Raw genomic sequence first — 25715 nt, forward strand, 5'->3', positions numbered from 1 at the left:
GAAACACAAACATAGCAAACGTTCCGCTAGAGGCGCTGTTCGTGTTTCCATATAAATTGAGATTTTAACGCGAACGCGATCGAGATGTATTTTGTAACCGAAAACTTACACTAAGGGTAGAGGTTAGCATTTGACATAACCTAAGTTAAGTTTTCTTCGGATAATTATGAGAGAATACTATTGTTTATATTTCCTAACAAGGTCAGGTAGCATTGACATCATTTATTTTTAACCAACTTCAAAAAAAGAGGTTATCTATTCGGTTGTTTTTTTTTATGTTTGTTACCTCAGAACTCCGTCATTTATTATTTATTATTATTATTATTATTAATTAGGTCCCATAAGCACCAAATCAGGATCTGGTGATCGGATCTTAAAGAAATCGAGGGAACTCTTCAAATATTGTAGGGACGCCTATGGTAATTTGGAAATAAGTAGCAGTAACCCGTGCATTTGCTCTTGAAAATCATAATTTGGTGAAGTGGAACTGATGATGAAGACCACATTTGACCAACAGAGCTACTATTCAATAAAAAGTACTTCACGGGTTGAATTTAAATTACTTTAACACAGTTGCTAAGCAATTTATGCTCGCAGTAATGCATATGGTAAAACGGAACGGGTGGTGAAGCACCAGGACTCCTCAATAATGAACGTCTCTGCATCAGAAAAAGTAATCTTTAGTAAAAGGTGATGAGTAGTTTATATTAAAATATTGTATCTTAGATTATTTACACTAAGAAGCGTGAAAAAAAAATTATAACAAAAAAGAGCCAAGAGCGCAATCAGCGGTATCGGCAATTTTTTTTTAAATATTAGTTTTTCTTTTACGAATATACAATTTTACTCGCAAATGTGATGAAAAACATTGTATGTCGCATGGGCGGTACTAGAATTACGAACATCGACTCATTAAAGCCCTCAGTCTTCGACTTCGGGCTTCTAATAGACTCTCGTTCGAAATACCTTATTTACCGCCCTTAAGCCACAATGTACTATTAACAGTTGACATTGTATCGCACAATGACAGTGAGTTTGACTCAGTATTGCAAAACAGCGTCCCTATAGTAGTCCGCCGTTAATAAGTCAATCCTGACACGTGTCACTCCCATACTGAATACATCAAAAAACAAAAACATTGACGTATTTAGTACCAGGATGACAGGTGTCAGGATTGTCTTCTTAGCGGCGGACTACTATAGTGACTAAACTATAGTCCCAAAGTAAGTTTGTATTGTGGGTAGGCTAAACAACGGATAAACATATGTAATTAAATAGATAAATACAAATGAACACACAAAAGTAATCCTACCCAACCATCCTATATTAAGCACCCAAGACCAGAGAACAACCATTCGTATTTTTCATAGTTTATATCTGCCCCAACTGCGGATCGAACCCGTGACTTCAAGCTCTGTAGTCAGGTTCTCTAACCTCTGGTCTATCCTGTCCTCTGTCGTGTTCCGGCGGTACCGGGGCACCATGCCGCAGATGAATGCGACGTCGGGGACGGTGACTCAACGGGGTCACGCCGTTTTGTCACCAAATTAGTTTTAAATATTGATTATAAATATGTATGTTAGTCGGTAAGGTATTTAGTGTATGGGCCAAGTTGCCCGAAATAAATGAATTTATTATTATTATTTATTATTAAACCTCACAAATGTCATCTCGATCACATAAATAGATTCCATTAAACAATTATCATCATCATTATAACAAACCAGAAGACAGCCATTGTTCAACGAAGACTACTTAGAATGTTATAATTACCCGCGTCCAACAATAGAGAAATTAAATAAAATAGTGGCATGACAGTTCCTTTATTAATTACATCTATTGAAAAAAAAAATGTTTTTTTTTATAAAGCAATTACACGAACGCCATAAAGACAAATGATTGGTACGTTTACCATGGACTAGTTAACAAGTAGAGGAAGCAATACTTTCGGTTGTTATGGAAAACCATATCCACAACAACTCACTCACTTAATAATTAACATATTGAGTGACACGTTCACCACAGTCATGACCTACAGAAAAAACAAAAACAACAACCCGTAGGTGATCATTGAAGTTAAAACATAAGTAGTAATATACCTGCACATTCACAAAAGTATTGTAGCTTAATTAAAGTAAATATTGTCTCTACATACAACTAAACTAACATGAAGTGCTCTATATTTTATAGCTATGCCAAAGCCAACGCCAGTAAAGAAGTAAAATTTGTTTGCTTGTTTATACTCTTTATTTTACAAAAAGGATAAACAAAAAGGTTACAGAAAAAACAGTGTTAAGTACTAAGGCGGACTTATCCCTAAAGGGAATTTGTTTGAAATTTCGAATATTACGTGAAAAACTGCTCTGACATACCTACGCGCTGACGAAAAAATAATATGTTAACTATGCCGCGCTGGTCCGGTCTTTACATATTAATAGAATAAAATAAAAATGATTTATTAATAGTAACCTTATTAACATTCAGTGATTATCCAACGGCCCCACACTAGGCTATGCCTGCCACGTGGTGGCCTGATTCGGTTTTAATATAAATTAACAATAGTAAAAATTACTTAGTAGGTATTAGCCGTCAAAAAATAGAAATAGAAATAGAAATATTTATTCGCTCTTCGCACGTATATAAAACAAAATAAAAATACATTAAAAAAATAAAACAATATGCGAAATCGCGAAGCGGTCCCAGCTCAGCATAGTGCTGGCCGTGTAGGCCAACGCTGGTCTTCCGCTGTGACCGCTTGGCGACTTCACGGAAGGCGACAAAAAAAAACCTTAAAAGTGACTGTATGTAAGTCACATTTAAGGTTTTTTTGAAGAACTATATTGGGGACCCACCTCTTCGCGAGGGTGCCATAACTGAGGGAATAAGGGTCTTGACTCTCGTGAGAATGGGCAGCATCGTTCTTTTGCCAACTACAAAATCCGGGCTCTAGCACTGTGGTGCCGAAGGCCAGGGGAAGCAACTACTTTTTTCCCAAAAAAATCGTTCGTGTTTGTAACCAATCTTCAACCGAAGACCACGTCCACTCTGTCAAGAGTGCAAGAACTTAGACGAGGAAGTTAGCTTCCTTATAAATATCGTATAGTTGATCTATATCTATTATACCCACCAACGTTACAGTACACTTACCGCCGAGGCAATAGCAGCAATGCACAATATTCGAGCTCATCTCTAATCCAAGCACGTACGTTCAAGGTGAGTTATGAAAATGTTTCGCATTGTCTATGTATGACAAGGTCCGAAATAATTAGTCCATTCGGTGTCGAGTTAACTATAGCCAGTAATTATAAGTAGCTCTTAGGTACTCAACTTGTTAAAGAGAAAGGTGACAGGGAAGCAGGAAATGCACCAAGTTACCGTCATGACCAGTTAGTCCCACCACGCGCAGATAATTTTCTTTTACGTGTATTATTCAGTAGATTCTCGCGCACCGAGGGTTACGTACAAATTTGTAGATCTACAAATCGATGGAAGATGGCATCGATTTGCCATTGATGTCCTAGGTTTCAGTGGCGTGGCGTAACAACTCGAGTCCCATCGGGTTGCCAACATTTTTTTACATGACGTTAGTTACGACAAGTATGGCAAAGCTTGTGTACCTACAGAGGGCCGACTCCAAAATTCGAAAATCAAAGTTCGCATCGTACCGTCTCTCTCGCTCTCGTATTAAACAGTATACGTGTCAGAGGGATCGAACGACACGAACTTCGATTTTCGAATTTCGTAGTAGCCCTGCAGACTACGTGGTATCTGAAAACATATCTAATAGGTAGTTTTCTCTGCTCTCACACTCCGGATGGCTTAACGAAAATGTTTAGGTACTCCAAGCCACTGGTAGTTGGTTCATATTGTGCCGTTATTTTTTATGATAACAATGACATTCTGTTATACGATGCTTACGCACACAATATAAGGAATCCAAGCTGGATGTTACTATGTAAACCATTGAACACACGTGCATGAACTATTTGTCATAACAATGTACACCTCCGTATGTTTGTGCAATACAATCTCGGGCAAACGCTGACATTCCATTGTTTTTTTAAGAGCGTTTATACCTGCTGAGCTGCCAACGTTGCATTTTTGTTAGTTTTTCTCGATTATTTCATTAAAATTGAATGAAAATTAAAAATGTGGTCTGATAGAACTCTGCTATATATAAGTTAATGTGTCTACTCCAATAATTATTCGTGATAGACTTTTATTTTCATTAAAAACTGTTAATAAACATTTGTTCGTTTTTAAACACTATAAAAGGCTATCACGAATAATTATTGGAGTAGACACATTAGCTTAACTCATAAAGTAAGCGATACATAAAACAGTTACACAGAGAGAAAATTACAAGGTAAGAAATAGGCTTTATTGCTTAAGAGCGATCTCTTCCAGGCAGCCAAAATTATAATTCATAATAGCTCCTAAATTCGTTATACTTATGTTACGAAATCTTTCATAGTTTTCTAGTTAACATTTCATCTTCTAGAGGAGGGTGACACTCAGGCGCGGTCGCAGCCTGATATTTTGGAGGGGGTCAATAATAATAATACAATATGTCGAGTAACGCTTTTTTAATTTTGTAAATTTTTCGATTTAACTTGTATACGATTTGGGGGGGGGGTCATGTCTCCTGTGACCTCTCCCCCCTTCGGCACAATACAAGTAACAGATACTTGTATTGTGCCTTCGGACCGCGCCTGAACACTTGACTCTAGCAACAATTAGCACTTTCATCATAGAATAGTACATTGTGTCTTAAGGGCGGTAAATAAGGAATTACGAACGAGAGTCTATTAGAAGCCCGAAGTCGAAGACTGAGGGCTTTAATGAGAATGATGATGATTTAATGATGTTCGTAATTCTGGTACCGCCCGTTTGACATACAATGTTTTTCATCACATTTGCGAGTAAAATTGTATATTTGTAAAAGAAAAACTAATATTTTATCAAAAATTGCCGATACCGCTGATTGCGCTCTTGGCAATCCGCAGCATGTGCATGTGCGTGTGCAGCGCGCGCACGGAGCAGCAGCACACCATGCAGTAACAAACTCATTTACCGACCACGGGTTTCATGACAAACACATTAAGGTCGAGGGTTTTATTTGGGGGGTTGCAACCAAGGTAGCCTGCATGTTACGACACTGTTTACGAGCAAGTGTGATGAAAAGAAATAAATGATATGTTTAAGAGCGTATCTCTTCTCGGTAGAGTAATCGCCATTCTGTACGCCACTCTGCCAACGCTTTGAGCTCCTGTCCTGATACGACATTACATTGAACTTCTCTTTGGCTTGATCCATAATCGCACGTCTCGATCTTCCCCTGCCTCTCCTGCCCTCAATTAGCACGTTACTTAAAGCTTAATTATTTTGCAAATGGATCCCTACTTACATCGAAAAATGTAGAACCTATATTTTTCAAAGACCTATTTTAACTAAATAAGATAAATCATTACCACTTTACGTGTAGAGATAAGAAACTTACTCCAAAATAATTATTTTTAAAATTTTAATCTTACCGCTTTGTCGGTGTGGTTAACATTCAAAATTACAACTTTCCAGCACAAGCAGTCCATAGAGCACATTGTATGCAGCGTGTATTTTTGATAGTACCTCAAACTGTAACCAGACGAAGATTTAAGTGCTGTGAACCGATATCAAAACAAATTGTTAATTTAGAATTAACTGCCAGAGCGTAATTATTTTTTGAAATATTTTCGAGCAGCAATGTAATGCGTACAATAATTTGATACGAGAGAGAAGCGTTCTGTGACAGCTGTCACGTCAACAAGTGCGACGTTTTGAATAAAAACAAAATAGTATCAGTAGTTAATTTTGTAAGGAAAATAATGTCTATTTAAAAAAAAAAAAATTAAACGTGATTATTAGGGCCGTAGCTAACTACCCTTAAAGTTTGAGGTAGTATCAAAAATACACGCTGTATATAGAAATAGCAGTCTCTATTATAAGCTAGGCCAGGGACGGAGACGGACGGATATGGCGAAATTATAAGGATTCCTTGTAGGACTACGGAATCCTAAAATTAGGAGAGTATGAATAATTGAAACGCTAACCCTAAAACCTTACATTTACTCATTCTTATTAAGATGCCGGCCCCATTATATAACACCTAATAGCCTCGATGCCTATCGAATGCTAGCTCACCTTGTACCTTTAAACTTGCTTATGCTTATCGTACCTACCATTTAAAACGAAACATTCATTTTTAGGATTACGGAGCCAAAATGGCAAAAACGGAACCCTTATAGTTTCGCCATGTCTGTCTGTCTGTTTGTCTGCGGCTTTGCTCAGGGACTATCAATGCTAGAAAGCTGTAATTTTGCACGAATATGTATGTAAACTATGCCGACAAAATAGTAAAATAAAAAAATTTAAAAAAAAAATTTTTAGTGTTCCTCCCGTAGACGTAAAGTGGGGGTGATTTTTTTTTCTCATCCAACCTCGTAGTGTGGGGTGTCGTTGGATAGGCCTTTAAAATCATTAGGGGGTTGCTAAAACGGTTTTTCGATTCAGTGATTTGTTTGCTAAATATAGCGTCCCCACCCCCTCTAAAAATCTAAACCGGTGCGTGGGTGGAAATTTTTTTTAAAAATCAGAATGGTAGTAAGTATAAATCAAACTTTGAAGGAAAACTATAAAGGCTGAGTTTGCTTGAGAATTATTAGTAGTTTAAGAGTGAATAGCAGCCTAAGGTATAAAATATACCTAAACTTGGAAGATTCCGTATAAAATACGAAATCCTTAGAAAAATATTACTTAATTTATTCGTAATTTGTTTTTCTCTTTATTAAGGTTCACCAACAATAGTTTACAACAATACATTGCAATTGTATACAAAGTTAATTTATGTGGAATATTGTAACCATTAGGTACTTAAAGGTAAACTCAGCATGCAAATCCTAAACTAATTACATAGTGCAAGGGGTAAGTACCTACATAATTTCGTGGAAGTTAACAGTATTAAGTTTTAACTAATAACTAATATAAAGCAAAAAACAAAAAAAAAATAATAAACAATAACAATAAACAGTAGTAATGGCTACGGAACCCTATTTTGGGCGTGTCCGACACGCTCTTGGCCGGTTTTTAGTATACTTACTTAAATATATTAGCTTCACTTGTGATTAGGAATATGGTTTTCAATTTTACACCCACTTCTTATTTATGTATTGACACCAGGGATATTACGGAGCTCCGTTTCCGTTTCCGTTAAGTCGGAACTTCCGTTTGATATTAAACATCCGTTGCGGTTCCGGTTCCGTTAGTTTTGAAACGGAAGTTATATCGGATGTCAATGCTTACCGCGGCGACTGGACATGAGCGGCGTAGGTACATCAAAAACAGAGGGTAACATTTCTGACACTCGCAATAACAATCAAATGACAGTTATTTGCAGTGATCGTTATCAACGTGCACTTTTAGTGGCAAAGTATGGTTGACAAAAAAACAAATACACAAGTATTTTAAACTTATATATTATTTCACAAATTATGAGATTTATTTATATATTTATAATCATTTATCAATATTATACTGAATAAAAGACAGATTTGTAGAAAGATTTGTTCAATGTATTTGGCTGTCAGTCGTTCACGTCGATTAGAAAAAAAAAACCATTTCAAATAACTAAATGACCTTTCTACGGTAACAGAAGTCACAGGAAGGTAATTTAAGTATTTAAAATATTGCACGCAATTTTTATTGACGCCCTCCGGCATATCCACCTCTTTGCCTTCTATCAGCTATTGACCTGTATTATACTGTGACCTATATTGTACTGTGACCGGGGTTTTTATTCAGGACATTTTTTAGTTTATAATAAGATTTCGACTTTAGGTGCTTATTAATACTGTCTTTTTTCCTTTTAATATTGACATTGCAAATAGCGCCTTCGTCCGTCGTTATAAATTCCGGGTATTGTGTCAAATCCATACCTATTGTGTTACGAAAATATATGTTTGACCTTTGTTTCACAATATCCGTAACCGATTGAATGTGACACTGACATGACAGTTAAATATCGTAGTACTTGGCCTATCACTTGGTTTCAACCGCCATATGTAATTTACGAGACGTCGTATCTGATATTTTAAAAATTAAAATAAATTTATTAAAGCCATTATATGCCAAGATATTCAAATTAGTATCTTGAAATTATCTATAATTTAAAAAATAAGTTAAAAAAAGAGTAGTAAAAAGAAGTGAATTATGCCGATTCTAAATAGCGACTGGTCGCTTTTTAGGCTACTTGAAGGACAAGGTCCTTATAGTAGTTGAAAGAAAGAATCACAACACAAATTAACATAAGCACAAGAAAAAAAATACCTCCCACGCAAAATGTAAAATTCAAGTGGGATCAAAAAGAAAAGAGTGGACGAATTAATAAATAAATAACATTCAAAATTAACAACAAAACTGACCAAGCGCAGTGTAGGGTTCTGTACTAATATTTTGCACATCTTTCTAATCTTACAGCCCCTTAGAGTTATAAAAAATTGACACCTGATCTGAATAATAACAAATAATAACACATAGGCTACTATTTTAGTCGACCTCAGCTCAAATTTGGCTACATTAGACTACTCAAGCTGTGAAAAATGGCAATATCAGGTTCCGAGTTGTTGGCAACACTGGTTGTGTCACTTGTCAGTTCTGAAGGCCTACTCCGAAACTCGAAGTTCGTATCGTACCGTCCCTCTTGCTCTCGTATTAAGTAAATAGTGTAAGTGTCAGAGGAACCGCACGACACGAACTTCGAGTTTCGGGTTTCGTATTAGCCCTGCAGTAAATAAAGTTGTGTGTGGATTTGGTTTGGTCTCTGCAGGGCTACTATGAAACTCGAACCTCGAAGTTCGTATCATACCGTCCCTCTCGCTCTCGTATTAAACAGTGTAAGTGTCAGAGGGACAGCACAACGCGAACTTAGAAATTCGAGTTTCGTAGTAGTCCTGCTAAAACCATAAAATTCGAAAAAAAAAATTGACCGTTCAGAAGGCCTACTCCGAACACGAAACTTGAAGTTCGTATCGTACCGTCTCTCGCGCTCGCGTATTAAATAGTATAAGTGTCAGAGGGACCGCACGACACGAACTTCGAGTTTCGGGTTTCGTAGTAGCCCTGCAGTTCGTGGTTCAGCAGGGCTACTACAAAACTCGAAACTCGAAGTTCGTATCGTGCCGTCCCTCTCGCTCTCGTATTATACAGCATGCAGCACGAACTTCGAGTTTCAAGTTTCGTAGTAGCCCTGCTGTTCAGTTGATCAGTTCAATCAGGCAACTCTTTGCAATCAGGTTGTCATTGTCAGTCAGTGAACCTTGTTTTGTTGATATTCGAAATTGCTTTATCATTATCATTATTTTAAAATCGAACTGTGCACCGAACTTGATATCATCCTTTCGTTCGATAACAAAGCGATTTCATAAGTGTTGTCCAGTCTTTAAGTTTCTTCTATCGCATTGCAATGACTGCTGGTAAGTTGTTAGTTAATAAATTATGCGTAATAATATATATTTTTAGGAAGGGTATCTGATGAAACTGCTTTACATTGATTTAAATTCTTTAAACTTTTCCGATTAGTTTGCTTACGCCGGCGAAAACTAAAATTACATTATTAATAATACAAGCCATAGAGTGTTTGATTTGCCAACTCTATGCTAACATCTTACACAATAAATAGGTGCTATATATTATATGTACCATAGTGAGTTGGTAAATATGGTGAATGACCTGACCTAATACTTTGGTTATGTAAATTCACTGGCTACTACAGGTTCTGTTGCTCATTTCTTAAGATCAAGAGAAAGTTTAATTAAAAATGACTTTACTGGACTCATTAGTGGGTAAGTTTAATAACATCAAAAAGCAATTAGCAGTATTAAAATTCCAAATATTGTTTTAGTTCTAATATTTACTTGTCAATTGGTTAAACTTTGTGAATTCAATCTGTTAAGAAATTAGTAGATACAAGCCAAGTTTAGGTACAAACTATTCTCATGGAGCACTTTGTTAACCTATTGTATGCTAAATAGGTTCAATATATTTATTTATATCTTTCATATGTCTTGCACTGCATCTGTCTGTCCTATGCCTGCTTATGTTATGTTTGAGCCTCATTGGCACGTGTATGGATATGGCACCAGTTCTACAAAGAATTATGCTTGTTTTTAAATTGGTAAAAATATGTCAACACAATCTTTGGTCAGAGTTATGAAGGTACACCCAAATATTTTTGGCTACCTTCAGTGTGCCCATATCTCAGGTTCAATCAGGGGTGTAGCTACCGCTGTATCAATTATACGGGGCCACTGGGCCCCCCGACGTGCGTAAGCAAAAATCAGTTTGCCAAAAAAAAGGCAAGGAGTGTGTATTTAATATAAATTATTTGTAAAAATTTTGGAAAAAGTGACAGATAGATAATTATGATAAATAAATATTTCTTTTAATTTTATGCAAACATTTTTTTTTCTTATGTGAGAAATCTTTACCCTTCATAAGGGCCCCCAAATAACTTTTTATACAGGGCCCTGCCAAGGCATGCTACGCCACTGGGCACATTATGCATTATTAACCAGGGTAAGAAAAACACTCATAATTTTCAAATATTAAAAATCATTCTCTGTTCTGTATAGTACAAACTAATAATGTTACAATTAGGATATCCAAAGCCAGTTTTGCATGCACTAGTTACAGTATTCTCGGATAGCCCATAAACCATAATGTTAACTCATAAACAGTCCTCAATTTTCTCTATTAAGGTGGCACGATTTCCATACTAATTTATTTACACAATCATGAGCGCTTGAAAGAATAATTTGAAACTAAAATCACATCTGTTGACGTTAATTTTGTTCTTTATTTGAGTCATTTTTTATTTACCTAAAGAAAGCTTTTGATTAATAGCTTAATCTAGATGATTATTTTAGTTCATTTTTGTCAATATGTGAGTGGACGGCGACAGTATCGTACGCCAACGGCTCGTTTAGTAGTGTGCTTTTCAGCTACGTTGTCAACTCGCCGACAATTCGATGCTAAGCGACGTTGCCAGATTTCGTTTGATTTGTCTGATCAAAAAGGATCAAAATCACATAATTACCATTTTGAAGCTCGTTTAACTTTTTTTTAAATATTTTTGCTGGCCATAGGTACAAAGTCCGTCAATCAAAAGACTGAAGTGCAACGAACAAATGCATTGCCAATTCTTTGGATTTCCGACAGAAATTAGGAAGAAAATCACATAACATGAATGTATTAACAAATAAGTACGGAAAATTGCATTAACGGATTATAAATTAGTAGTGATAAAATCAGATAAAGGCTGCATGGCTTGTGGCTTTTTCCATAAAATAAAAATAAAAAAACATCAAGTCAAATGTCAAATTCGTCAAGTCATAATTTTATGTTCGTTTGTTGTTATTGGTTGTTATGACATTGTAAACTAATGGAGTAATTTTTTCCTAAACTAAATTATCGTAATTTGTCCTCGAAATTGGCGGAATTATCATTATCTATAATCTATAATGTGAATGCAGTTATATTTTCAAGTATTGAACTGAATTATAATTCACATTGGAAACTATGAAGCCACGAACTTTGCGAAAAAATTACATAAAGCCTCAATAACCTGGTCTCGAAAAAGACGCATTATAAGGAAATTAAAAAGTACTTAAGTATAGTAGAAGCTGAGTACAACATACAACTTCCAACACCCCCGTGGGTATCGTAGGAATCGGCTGAGGGATAATATCAGAAGATGGGCAGCAGCGTTTTCCAAGCAACCCCACATCATATACTACGCTCGCCAACCCGCTTATCAAACGTGGCGAGTATTGGCAACACGGAAAAATATGGGGGAGGTAATTGACTGATGTAAATAATAAATAAATAAAAACTGACTTAGTGATGGACTTTTTTATTTGTTGTTCAATAGAGCCTTCGATTACTACCCAACCAATTAAATTTGAAATAAAAATAAACAAGTCTAATTTCATATTTTCACGTGTTTTTCGTTGAAGGAAAATATCGTGAAGAAGCATACACACACCTGCTAAATAATTAATGGTGTGTGCTATATTTCAATTCACACTGGGCCTGCATTGAAAATAACGCCCAAGCCCTCATTGTGAGAGGAGGCCTGTGTATGTAGGTATGTATAGGGATAATGATTATGACTAATTTTCTCATAGTATGAAAACTGTTTGTGCAGGTTTCCTCACGATGTTTTCCTTCACCGCAAAGCTCGTGGTAAATTTCAAATGTAATTCCGCACATGAATTTCGAAAAACTCAGAGGTGCGAGCCGGGGAACACCTGCGAAGCAATTCAATGGTGCGTGTGAAGTTCCCAATCCGCACTGGGCCGGCGTGGAAACTATGGCCCAAGCCCTCTTGTTCTGAGAGGAGACCTGTGCCCAGCAGTGGGACGTATATAGGCTGGGATGATGAAAACTGTATTGTAAATAAAAAATAAATAAACAATCGTTGAGTTACGGTCAAGGAAACTGAGTCACGTACCAGGGTGGAACCTATGTGCTACTAATGTCATGTTGACATCCCATACACCTGCCAAAGAAATCACAGCGCAATTGAATATGAAAAGGTTCCATTTGGGTTCCACTCTGGTACGTGATTCGGTTTCCTTGACTTTGTAAAGGCGAACTTATCCCTCGAAGGGATCTCTACCAAGCAACCCTTGAGTGGATGTGAGGAATTATAAGTCTCATCGTACTTACTGTAGTTGTGCTGTGCATATTCAGATTTACCTAAAAATTTAAAAAAAAATGTTTGTGCCTAAATTAGGTCTTATAAATTTTTAGCTACACATTTGAGAACAACTGAGAACAATAACAAAAAAAAACAAAAAAAAAACTAAATCTTACAACGGGTTTGAACCCGAACTTCTTTAGCTGTGGGTAGGGTAGGGTAGGCTAGAGAGCCTTATGCAACTAGGCCAATCTGCTCTTTGATCATGAGAGCGAAATTAACAAAGACTTCTGTTTACAACAAATTACAAGCATGTGTGGGAAAATATCTCAGTCGAAACTGCAGCGATCAAGTGAAAGTATTTTCTAACTTAAAATACATCTGAAACTTGGTAGGATATATCACAAATTTCACGCTATTGGCGGTATGTACATTATTTTATAAAAATATCCACGATTTCATTCCTAAAAAAAATAAAATACGTGGAATTTGCACACTAACGTCATTTACTGGCGCTGTAGTGCCTAGCTGACCGTGACAAGCGACCTTAAGCACTTGCAAGTAAAATGACAGGTAGGTATTTTTCTGTCTCTTATTCTTAAAATTTTTTGCTGTCACATTAGGAATTTTCAGAGGCATGCATTCACTTAGTACAGCGGTTGGCAACCTGCAGCTCTTGGTATATAATTGTAAAAATAATGGAATTGATCTGAGTACAGTCTCCTGCATTAATATCTGCCACAGCTGAGCATGCAAAAATATCTGACACATCCTAGCGGCTCTAGAAATAAAGTCCTATCAGATATTTATGCATTCTTTGCTGTGAAATTGATACTGGCTACTGTACCATGTCTATCTCTCAGTTGTTTACTCTACTTTTAAACAAAAATCTAATTTCCTAAGCAAATAACTTATACTATTTAAATTGTGACTTTTGGCTCTTCCAGTGGCTCAAACATTGCCACCTCCTGAATCGGTGCATAAAAAATATAAAATATAAAAAAATATATATCATGGGACACTTCACACTAATTGACCTAGTCCCAAACTAAGCAAAGCTTGTACTATGGATACTAGGCAACGGATAACATACTTATATAGATAAATACATACTTAGATACATATTGAACATCCAAGACCCGAAAACAAACATTCGTATTATTCATACAAATATCTGCTCCAGCCGGGAATCGAACCCGGAACCTCAAGCTTCGTAGTCAGGTTCTCTAACCACTTGGCCATCCGGTCGTCATAATTCGGCGGTTAGGTGTCGGCATAATTTTTTCTTTTGAATCTTGTTCTTTATTTCCTTAAACATGAGGCACCGGTTTGGAATTGTGACATGTAAGCAGGTTCATAATGGCACTGCCCATAATTGACATGGCAAAATTTTCATTTAATTCTTTGTTGCAGTAACATGGTAAAAAACATTAAATTATTTCAACAATATCTCTTTGTTTTGTTACAGGGGCTCTATCAAATTCGAAACCTAAGCAGGTGAATATCGAAGAGGTATGTTTCATTTAAGCTTCTATACAAATATTAATTAATTTTACAAAAAAACATCACATCCATGGCAAACCAATTTGTTTGACCAATTATATGGAAGCATAATACAAACCCAGTGAAGTAAATTTTTTTTTTATTCGACTATTGAAAACGAGCAAGTGGGTCCCCTGATGGTAAGAGATCACCACCGCCCATAAAAATCTGCAACACCAGGGGTATCGCAGATGCGTTGCCAACCTAGAGGCCTAAGATGGGATACCTCAAGTGCCAGTAATTTCACCGGCTGTCTTACTCTCCACGCCGAAACACAACAGTGCAAGCACTGCTGCTTCATGGCATGATTAGCGAGCAAGAAAATATGGGAAAAAAATACAATCCTGACTTGTTTTTAATTTTCCTCAAATTAAAAGCAATAATATTGTGATAATAATAGCCCAAATGCAACAAAACTAACCTCATTTGCTATAAAATGATACAAGGTCTACACAGACAACACTGAGTCCATATCAGGCATACCAGTATCTACAAAAGTGTTAAGTATATCACTTGGTATGTTGTTATTTTTATTTTAAAAAAATGGCAGTCATATCAATCAATAATATTGTAATAATAATAGCCCAAATGCAACAAAACTAACCTCATTTGCTATAAAATGATACAAGGTCTACACAGACAACACTGAGTCCATATCAGGCATACCAGTATCTACAAAAGTGTTAAGTATATCACTTGGTACGTTGTAGTTTTCATTTTAAAAAAATGGCAGTCATCAATCAATAATATTGTGATAATAATAGCCCAAATGCAACAAAACTAACCTCATTTGCTATAAAATGATACAAGGTCTACACAGACAACACTGAGTCCATATCAGGCATACCAGTATCTACAAAAGTGTTAAGTATATCACTTGGTATGTTGTTATTTTTATTTTAAAAAAATGGCAGTCATATCAATCAATAATATTGTAATAATAATAGCCCAAATGCAACAAAACTAACCTCATTTGCTATAAAATGATACAAGGTCTACACAGACAACACTGAGTCCATATCAGGCATACCAGTACCTACAAAAGTGTTATATCACTTGGTATGTTGTAGTTTTCATTTAAAAAAAAATGGCAGTCATATCAATCAATATATAATAATAATCAATATATAATGGCAGTCTGTGTCTTTAAATCTAGAAGCATGAAAAAAAATAAAAGGGGTAAAGGAAAGATGGTATCATTGATTTGATTTTATATTATTTTGTTATTTGGTAACGGTATAATGTATGTAAATAATATCAAGTGATCAAAGTTCAACCAGTACCATTAGCTCATCATTTACCTAGCAATTTACCTTGCAAAGTATAAATACATTGTTTCTATAGTTCTGTTTTCCTACGAGGAAGCTTTATAGTTTTGCTGTATACTTTAGTGTGTCGGTCTGATTGTCCGTCTGTCCACGGCTTAAGCACTGTCAGTGTTAAAGCGGTTTCCTCGACGTAGTGGGACACCACGGCAGCATGGAGTTACACCGCGACACTCCCTTGCCGCCCCAGGATGGGCTCTTCACGTCGACATCAACTACTAAACACTAGGCTAAAAACCAGGCTATGCATGCACTACACAATATTGAACATACATTTCGACCTCCACAAAGTCTTTCAATACGATGCGCGGCGCCACACCGACGCCGCATGGCAGGGTCGCCAGTAGGTGAGGTGCGGGAGACGTGATAATTAATAAAAACAAGTTTACAGTTTAAAGGTTGATTTATTACTGTATCAGTAATAGGGTACAGCGAGTGATATATATCTATAGCTGTCAAAACCCACACTTATAAAGCTACTCCACTCCATGTACATGCGTTTTGTAATTATTTATTCAATGAGGGTTTTTCGACAGGCGAAATATCGCTAGATGGCACTAGTATCGTGAGGTACGTTTGACATTTGCGTCGCGCTCGTGATTGGTTAACCTTTTCGCCGCCACGTCAAATACAAGACATCCATACGCCAGGCTTCCATATTGCAATGCCTAAAATTGAACCTTAACGCAATTGAACGAAGGTTGCTTTTGCATTGAAGAAATGGACGTATATATAGGTCGTTGGCGTGGAACCTGTGGTGCGTATATATGAGTCGTTGGCGTCGAAAAGGTTAAATAACTAAATGAGCCAATCGCAAGCAAGACTGAAACGTCAAAAGGATCTCACGATACTAACGCCATCTAGCGATATTTCGCCTGTCGAAAAACCCTCATTAACATGATTTAATCCTGCTGTGGCACAGGTGGTCCAAAAAGCCAGGGACACCTTCAACCGCGGCGTCACCAGGCCTCTAGCATGGCGGAGACAGCAGCTCAAGAACCTCTTACGGATGTACGAGGAAAATTACAATGTGATGGTCGACGCGCTGCAGAAAGATCTGCGCAGGAGCAAGATGGAAGCCGTGCTGCTTGAAGTGGACTACCTTATCAATGACCTGAAGAGTATGCTGCACAATCTGGACGAGTGGGCCAAGCCTGAGCACGTGAGTAGATATGATATTACTATAGAGATAGCGGATATCTTAAACCTAAAACCCACTGACAGCGGTGGCGGAGAAGACCGCACCACGCTGATTTCCCGCGCGGTATTCTATGCGGACTCTTTCATGTTAGCTCAAATATTACAACCGGTACCGACTCCGCGCCGCGCGCACCGCTCTGCCACCACTTTCAGTGGGTTTCGAGCTTCAATAAAACAGCGAGAGCAGAGGCGGTATCGTCTAACGCTTTGAGGCTCGCGATCGATTGCATTCACCATTTCATTCTACCCTAATCTTATACCATGTGACAGAAAGAAATGGTGATAATGATTGTGTATTAGACAATAAGTCCTCTGATCATAGATCTTCCTCATTACGCTCACAACAGAGCAAGCTGACAATCACTTATTTCAATATATATATGTCAGAATCTTGCCATAGGTTCAAAGGTCAAAGACAGTGTTATTGTTAAACCTATTGTTACAAGATACTGTTATGTGTGGTGTTGTTATTGTTATAAGATATTTTTTTTATTCAAACTGTTGATTCGAATGAAAAAACCGGCCAAGAGCGTGTCGACACCCCCAAAATAGGGTTCCGTAGTTAAACTACGAGTACTAATAATTCTCAAGCAAAATTAGCCGTTATAGTTTTCCTTGAAAGTTTGAATACTTACTACCATCCAGATTTTTTTCAAATTTTTCCACCCACCGGTTTAGATTTTAGAGGGGGAGGGACGCTCGATTGCTGGTTTTAAAAGACCTATCTAACGATACCCCACACTATTGGATTGGATGAGAAATAAAAAATCACCCCCACTTTACGTCTATGGGAGGTACACAAAAAAAATAGATTTTTTTATTGTACAATTTTGTCGGCATAGTTTACATATATATTCGTGCAAAATTACAGCTTTCTAGAATTGATAGCCCCTGAGAAAAGCCGCGGACGGACGGACAGACAGACAGACAGACATGGCGAAACTATAAGGGTTCCGTTTTTCCCATTTTGGCTCCGGAACCCTAAAAATGCAAAAATACTATTAAACAGTACGGTAGTTATGCTCTTTTTACGATTGCAAAATAAAGGGCAAGTAAATACACCAATTAACCTGTTCTCGAAACTTCCGTGGCCTTAATACTTTTGCACCGTAGTCGAAAGTCCAAACAACATTTCGAATCCGATGCTCAATCGACCTGATTATATCTTGCATTCAATGTTCTGAGTTCTTACATAATATTTACATCGACTACTCATGCTAGGTACCTATCTACTGACGCCTTGAAAACTAGATATCCAATTGAAAGTAATAAAATAATCCAGGCTTGTTTTAATTGGATAACTACGGTACTATTCAATGGAAAAAATCAATTGTGTAAACAAATGTGGTGACTGACATTGACACTTGACTGACGACTGGCTGACTGACTGACTGACGTTGGCTCTAGTGATGTGAAAGCTCTTTAAGATACTTCAATCAGCAGTAAATAATTATTTTGAATATACTCATATTTCATTATTTAATGTAATCCCTAAGTTTAATTTTTAAAAATGGCGAATCACGTATTCTCTTACTCCTGTTTAAGAGTCATTCACAATGTTTCCATGTCCCTTTTAACTTAAAATGTTTAATAGCATTTTCAAGAAGTTTTAGAATTATATCTTCAAATATATACCTAACGTTTCTTCCATACAAACTTACACTTCATGTTCAAAACTTACACTCCCCTTTATACCCCTTTAAGGGTAGAATTTTTAAAATGGTGAAACATGTACATCCACTTATATTTTTGTCGTATATTTTCCCCAAGGTGGAAAGGATGGAGCATTTTAGAATTTAAAGGGTCAGTTAAAATATGGATTAATTTAGTTTTTTTTGCTGCTTAAGTAGCGTAGTAGAAAAAGCTAACCTGAGATATGTGTGCATAGAAGAAATTTGTATCTTGACTCCTGTCCAACGGTGGTGTAGGGTTATAGTACGCAGTACGGATTGCTGAGGACCTAGGTTCGATTCCCAGCCCTGGTCTCTTTTTCTGGTTTTTCTGTGCATCCATGTCTCAGTTTGTATTTTCGATATAATTTAGAAGAGGCATTTTTAAATTTACATAAGACAGGGAAATGAGAGTAGACACAGGGAAGTGATTCAAAATGATTTTTTGGTCCAACAATGGACTCCACAGTAAATATGATACTAGTAAATAGAAATGTACATAATTTCTACTAAAATACTATTTTATCGTCCAACTAGTGTTTACCCGCGGCTTCGCACACGTAAATCATTAGGTCCAGCAGCTGAAATACCGGGATTTTTAAAAATTGCCGTGGGAATTCCCGAAAATTAAATCGTTGTTTTCATTGACATTACATTAAAAACAATCATGGTCAAATTTCATGACTCTAAGCCCAGCGGTTATTAGTTCGAAAGCTATCCCTATCTCGTGGGAATATCGAAATAAAAAGTAGGCTATGTTTTATTCCAGATGTCAAACTATCTACATACCAATTTTCATGACTCTAAGCTGAGCGGTTGTTATTTCAAGATTTTATCCCTATCCCATGGGAATATCGAGATAAAAGTATCCTATGTTGTAATCCAGGTTATCTAACTTTTCGCCAAATTTCATCCAAATCCGTCCAGCCGTTTCAGCGTGAAGAAGTAACAAACATATTCACTCACTCACTCACAAACTTTCACATTTATAATATTAGTAGGATTAGTAGGATATAGTAGGAAGTAGGATAGTAGGATAGGATTAGAAACCTTTATAAACCTTCATTAAATAGTGTAACTTAACACAAATAATTAATATCTACGAATAAATTAATTTGCAGAGCCAGCCATAATTATCGGTAGGTAAGGTTGGTTCAGTCAAATAATTAATTTTGTTGGTACAGCACTAAATTTCCAGAGACTAGACCGACCATAGACCAACTTCGGTGAAGAAAAAATTATCATGTCAATTTGACAAATATAACGGATTTTCGTCTTCCAATTAATTCTATAAAATAAACATATTTACACGATTATTTAATGATAAAATGGTTGTTAAAAACAGTGGTGAGGTCATTGAGATGTGAATATGATCGGGATTGGCGTTCAAATGCAAGTAACTACGGAGTAATCGTGAAAAATGGCTTTGTTTACACAATTGATTTTTTCCATTGAATAGTACTATAGTTAAGTAATTTAATAGAACCACGACATCCGTAGAACAAAACGTCATCGAGACTTCATTAACACTTTAAGTCATCATCACCATTTGTTTATCATAATGACTTAATATGTCTAACATCAAAACTTGAGCTTTCTTGTTTGCTAATTTCCGTACACAATGCACCCGGGAGCCAGTTTAAATATGAAAAACTTGACCGTCATTAACATGCTGAAGCCTAAATATTCAATAAACCCTTAAGCGTGATGATAATGAAACTGATAGTTTCATAATCTCTTGATTAGCTACTTTATCTTACATATTTTACCTATCACATCGATTATGTTATAGGTACGTCAAAAATAGGTACGCGGGCAAAAACAATTAGGTACACCAGAAAACAGATTTTTTAGCAATTGCGAGACGTACAATTTGACCAAATACGTGGGTACCTACTTATCTACATGACTGACTTACTTTGGGCCTTATTTTGTTTGTAGAAACAATAATGGCATCACTGTTAACATAAAGTGTCATATAAAGTACCAACCGGGAACTTATTAGAGAGTGGTAAACAGGCCTTTAGAGAAAGAAACTAAAAATTATCTTTGGATCAATGTAACTAAGATTGAATAGAAGTTAGTACTAGATCGCCACAAATCAGTTCTATAATAAAAGTATGTACTTATTTATATGCTTTACTTCACCTATAAAACAATAGTGTGATGGACTGATGGACCGACTAACAGACACGCAGAGTTGAAACCACAGGAGCTAAACTTAAGTTTTGACAAACATAGTATGTTGAGTATCATAAAAAGAAACTAAGGGCCTTCGCATACCACGTTTATTCAACGCGCTGACAACAAACATTTCTTCAAAGACGCGTCAACGGCGCGTTTAAAAAACACGGTGTGCAAAGGCCCTAAGACACTATGATTATTTTTATTTTTTCTCGGAGACGAAACCTCGGGCACGAACTGGTTCGACATAAGAGCATATCTATGGGTATCTTTTGAACATGCGTGCCCCCATAACCCTGTAATCTTTTACTATCAAATGAGACTGTGATGTCAAACGGTGTCTTTGTAAAATAATAAAAGAGAAAGGGCAATGCTCGAATCGATTATATTGAATGGAAGGTGACATTGCCAGTTTGAAACTGAATGGCCTCTTTTTTAATTGGTTGTTACTGTGTTTTCAAAGATCTTGTTAACGTATAAGGCTGCGTTTCCACCAAAGATGTGCGAGGAATGTGTTTTTCATTAACCAATAAAAACGCTTCAATATTTATCCTTGCACAGCACCGCTCTGCTGGAAACAGCTGAGCGGAGCGAGGCGATGTAAATGAAGCGTTCCTATTGGTTTATGAAAAACACATTCCTCGCAACACATCCTCGCACATCTCTGGTGGCAACGGAGCCTTATGGCCGACTGGGAAGGGAGAGCCCAGACAGTGCCAGCCTCTTACCGGCAAAAAAAACCCGACTGCAACTCTCCTACTCTCTCAAGTCAATGAGGGCTATCGCGTATGAATTCGCCGCTAGAGGCGCTAGTGTAGCGTGAGGTCTCCGAAATGTCAAATCTCATAATTTTTGGGTGGATAACGCGGGTTTATAATTAGAATAATTTTGTCATTATTTTGCGTTACTTGAAATTAATTATGGCAATTATGCGTTACGGGGCAATGAATGTCTGTGTTTTGAGACAGTTTTGTCTTTCGGAAACTTTTGTCCTCCCTACGGGACTACGCAACACTGTGGGTGCTCGATATTTTATGGTACCGTTTTAAGGTGTATTAACAGACTTTGAAAGCCACACTTAAAAACCTCACGCAACAGTGGCGCCATCTAGAAAGACAAAAAACGATAGCCCTCATTAGGTTATTACACTGTTGTTAAACTAATGATGTTTATCCACCCAGCCATCAAAAGGCATAGTGAACATGTTGGACGAAGTGGTCATCTACCACGACCCGTACGGCGTCGCGCTGGTGATAGGCGCGTGGAACTATCCACTGCAGCTGCTGCTTTTACCGATGGCGGGCGCCATCGCCGCTGGTAACACCGTCATCGTCAAACCCAGCGAACTCTCCGTAGCCTGCGCGCAGTTCGTGGTCGACTACCTGCCGAAATATTTGGATAATGTAAGTAAATGAGCTAACGCATTGCTACTTTCGCGATTTCAGTCGTTATTTCAAAAATATATTTTTTTAAACTTTGGTCTCGCATTCTTAAAAAAAATAATTCAAATACAAATACAAATACAAATATTTTTTATTAACAGAAACATATTTGATACAATACAGAACATATCTATCAGACTCCAAACTAGGCTGAGCCTGTATCTTGGACGTCTGCGAGTGCGAATAACAGATTTGTATAGCTTTAGAATTAAGCGACAACATGCAGGAAAAAAATAATAATAAAAAATTACAAAATTGACACAAAACAACCGGCAAAAAAGTAAAACTAACGTTTATACTATGTGTGTATGTGTGCTGTGTGCGTGTGTGTGCGCGTGAGTGTGTGTGTGTGTGTGTGTGTGTGTGTGTGTGTGTGTGAGTGCGTGTGTGTGCGTGAATTCTTAAACTACATTCTTAAAAAACTTAACCTCGTACATTCATACCAATATTATAAATGCGAAAGTGTGTGTGTTTGTCCGTCTTTCACGTCAAAACGGAGCGCCGGAGCGACGTGATTTTTGGCATAGAGATAGTTTATGGGCCAGAGAGTGACATAGGCTACTTTTTATTCCGAAAAAATGCACAGTTCCCGAGGGAACAGCGCGCGATAACCGAATTCTACGCGGGCGAAGCCGCGGGCAAAAGCTAGTAATGAAATAAAAAGAAAAAGTAGGTTTATATTGCATTTTTTTATAAAGTTTTGAAGATGCTTATCTGACTGTTTTTTCCAAAAACTTAAATTTTAATTATCTCAGAAATGTTTCACTTTTGCATAAGGCATTATGAGAACAAAATAATTGAAAATGTCAAAAAAATACGAGAATAGGTTGATTTACCAATAAACCTGTGCAACTTTATTTATTTATATGCAAAACCCAAGAGTAAGCGACAATCTAAACCGCCCTTTAAAAATCATTGTCTTTCTCTTTCTGTTACTTATTGACCATCCCGTTCAGGACGCGGTGCAAGTGGTAGAAGGCGGCCCGGCGGAGACAACAGAGCTACTCAAACAGCGGTTTGACTACATCTTCTACACCGGCGGCACCGCCGTCGGCAAAATCGTGCACGCCGCCGCCTCTAAGTTCCTCACGCCGGTCACTTTGGAGCTGGGCGGGAAAAGGTGAGCCGCCATGTTGATTTTTAGAACTTCGAACCTTGTCATTGTTTGGCAACAAGGGAGGGAATATGGGGTCTGTACTATAGATAACATAATATTAACTATGTAATGGAAAGGTATTTACTGGAATAGGTTTTACCATGGACGCCAAAGGACGCGTTCTCGCCCCAACTTTCTTTAGCGTACGAGTATTTAGAAGTACGGCGACTCGAAACGTTAAGACTCGACTCAATTAAACGTTAAAACGTTTATGGTTGTCTGGGAGGGATCGCTTTTAAGCGATAAGACCGCCTATTGTCTACCCTGAATCTAAGTGTTTATATTATAAGTTTTTTGTACTGATTTATGGTGTGCAATAAAGAATATTTGTATTGTATTGTATTGTTAAAACTCGAAAAAACCGCGAGCTACAGAAGCCCACAGAAAGTATTATCGCCCACGTTAAAAACCTGTAGTCTAAGGGGCTGTTTCACCATCCATTGATTAGTGTTAACTGACGGTTAGGTGTGATGCCGTCTCTATTTGTTTTGTTCTAATAGACGGAGACGGCATCACATTTAACCGTCGGTTAACGCTAATCAATGGATGGTGAAACAGCCCCTATATAAACCTTACTACCAATTTGTTTTCCTCCCGCAGCCCCACATACATCGACAGCACAGCCAACCTAGAGTTCACAGTGAAGCGCGTCCTATGGGGCAAGTTCATCAACACGGGCCAAACTTGCATCGCCCCCGACTACGTGCTCTGCACCAAAGAGATCCAGGACAAGTTCGTGGAGATCGCCAAGAAAGTACTCAAGGAGTGGTACGGCGAAAACCCGCAGAAGTCCCCCGATCTATGCCGCATCGTCAACAGCAGGCATTTCAAGTGAGAATACCTGCATTGTAATTTTAAACCGTGTTATAAAATGAATCTGTAAGATTTCAGCAGATTGGTGATTCAATTTGACTGAAAATCGCTGTAATAGCATTAAGAATTCGTACTACTAGCAACGCTACAGTACTGTCGAGGAAACTGAATCACGTACAGTCACCAGCACCAATATCTGACACAACAAGCGTGCATAAATATCTGATACGACTCTATTCCTAGGGCCGGAAGGACGTGTCAGATATTTTTGCACGCTCCGCTGTTGCAGATATTATTGCTGGTGACTGTACCAGGGCGGAACCTTTATGCTACTAATGTTGTGTTGACATCCAATACATTTGCCATGCAGCCGTGGTGGCCTAGTGGTTTGACCTATCGCCTCTCAAGCAGAGGGTCGTGGCTCACACTCTGAGTTTTTCGAAATTCATGTGCGGAATTACATTTGAAATTTACCACGAGCTTTGCGGTGAAGGAAAACATCGTGAGGAAACCTGCACAAACCTGCGAAGCAATTCAATGGTGCGTGTGAAGTTCCCAATCCGCACTGGGCCCGCGTGGGAACTACGGGCCAAGCCCTCTTGTTCTGAGAGGAGGCCTGTGCCCAGCAGTGGGACGTATATAGGCTGGGATGATGATGATGATATTTGCCATAGAATTCATAGCGAAATTGACTATGAAAAGATTCCACCCCGGTACCTACGTGATTCAGTTTCCATGACTACATAGGTCGATCGTCAAAGCGTGACTTTTGAATAAAAAAAATCTGATGAATAACTTTTATAGAGGAGTTCAGTCAAGCTTGCCCAATCAGTAATCTAAGCACATATCAAAAAAATTAATACTATTTGAATATTCTTATTGATTAAGCTAGATGCTAGAACAAGAAAGAAACTGGAATGAAATACATGTCGACGATGACAGATAATAGCGTTTGCGAGGCGTCTTCTATAATATAATCAAGCTCCAAAGCTCTAAGCCCCTCCCCCGAAGTCATCTTAACACTACCCTGACAAGTCTTAAAGTAAACACTAAGGGGCTGTTTCACCATCCATTGATTAGTGTTAACTGGCGGTTAGGTGTGATGCCGTCTCTATTTGTTTTGTCCGAATAGACAGAGACGGCATCACATTTAACCGTCAGTTAACACTAATCAATGGATGATGAAACAACCCCTAAATCTTCCACGAATTTCAGGTACTTTGCATTAGTTAAATTGCGTTTGATACTAATATTAGCTACTTACATTGTAGTGGTAGTCTCAAAGACGCTGTTTTTGTCGCAGTTTACCTCATAGCTGCATAGTAATTAACCTTGGCATGTCTTCCTTGTTTTACGTGTTTAAAGCCTTTTGTGATCTCTGAGCTACCAATGCCACTCTGATCTTTATTTCCTGAAAATCACCTGTAAAATAAATCATTAAAGACATAGCTCTAATGCCAAAAATACACGACTCCTCTATTGATTGTGAGATATAAGTTCACTACATATTTTTATTATTTTACCACTAGATTAGTCATAGTTGACGTATTGTAGGACCAATGACGTAGTTGATGACTGATGACAAGTACTATGGCACAAATGTGTACACAAACTGCAAGGTGTTCTATTCAATGAAACCCAAACACACTT

The 25715-nt window shown here is 37.5% G+C and overlaps 1 protein-coding gene across 6 annotated transcripts in view; it reads left to right on the forward strand.

Moving 5' to 3' along the window:
* The window catches only part of Aldh-III (Aldehyde dehydrogenase type III), an 88412-nt gene that overhangs the window by 50022 nt on the left and 12675 nt on the right, over window positions 1-25715 (forward strand). For 4 of the 6 annotated variants that reach the window (XM_074097832.1, XM_074097827.1, XM_074097828.1 and 1 more), the window contains exons 2-6: window positions 14202-14245; window positions 16523-16762; window positions 21836-22057; window positions 23053-23216; window positions 23853-24083. In XM_074097832.1, coding sequence (XP_073953933.1) covers window positions 14202-14245; window positions 16523-16762; window positions 21836-22057; window positions 23053-23216; window positions 23853-24083 — 901 coding nt within the window. Of the gene's footprint in view, window positions 1-9298; window positions 9507-9801; window positions 9876-14201; window positions 14246-16522; window positions 16763-21835; window positions 22058-23052; window positions 23217-23852; window positions 24084-25715 lie in introns of those variants that run through there. The other 2 variants (XM_074097833.1, XM_074097829.1) reach the window with 2 other exon arrangements.

This window comes from Choristoneura fumiferana, chromosome 14, assembly GCF_025370935.1.
Source record: "Choristoneura fumiferana chromosome 14, NRCan_CFum_1, whole genome shotgun sequence".
NCBI classification, from domain to species: domain Eukaryota; kingdom Metazoa; phylum Arthropoda; class Insecta; order Lepidoptera; family Tortricidae; genus Choristoneura; species Choristoneura fumiferana.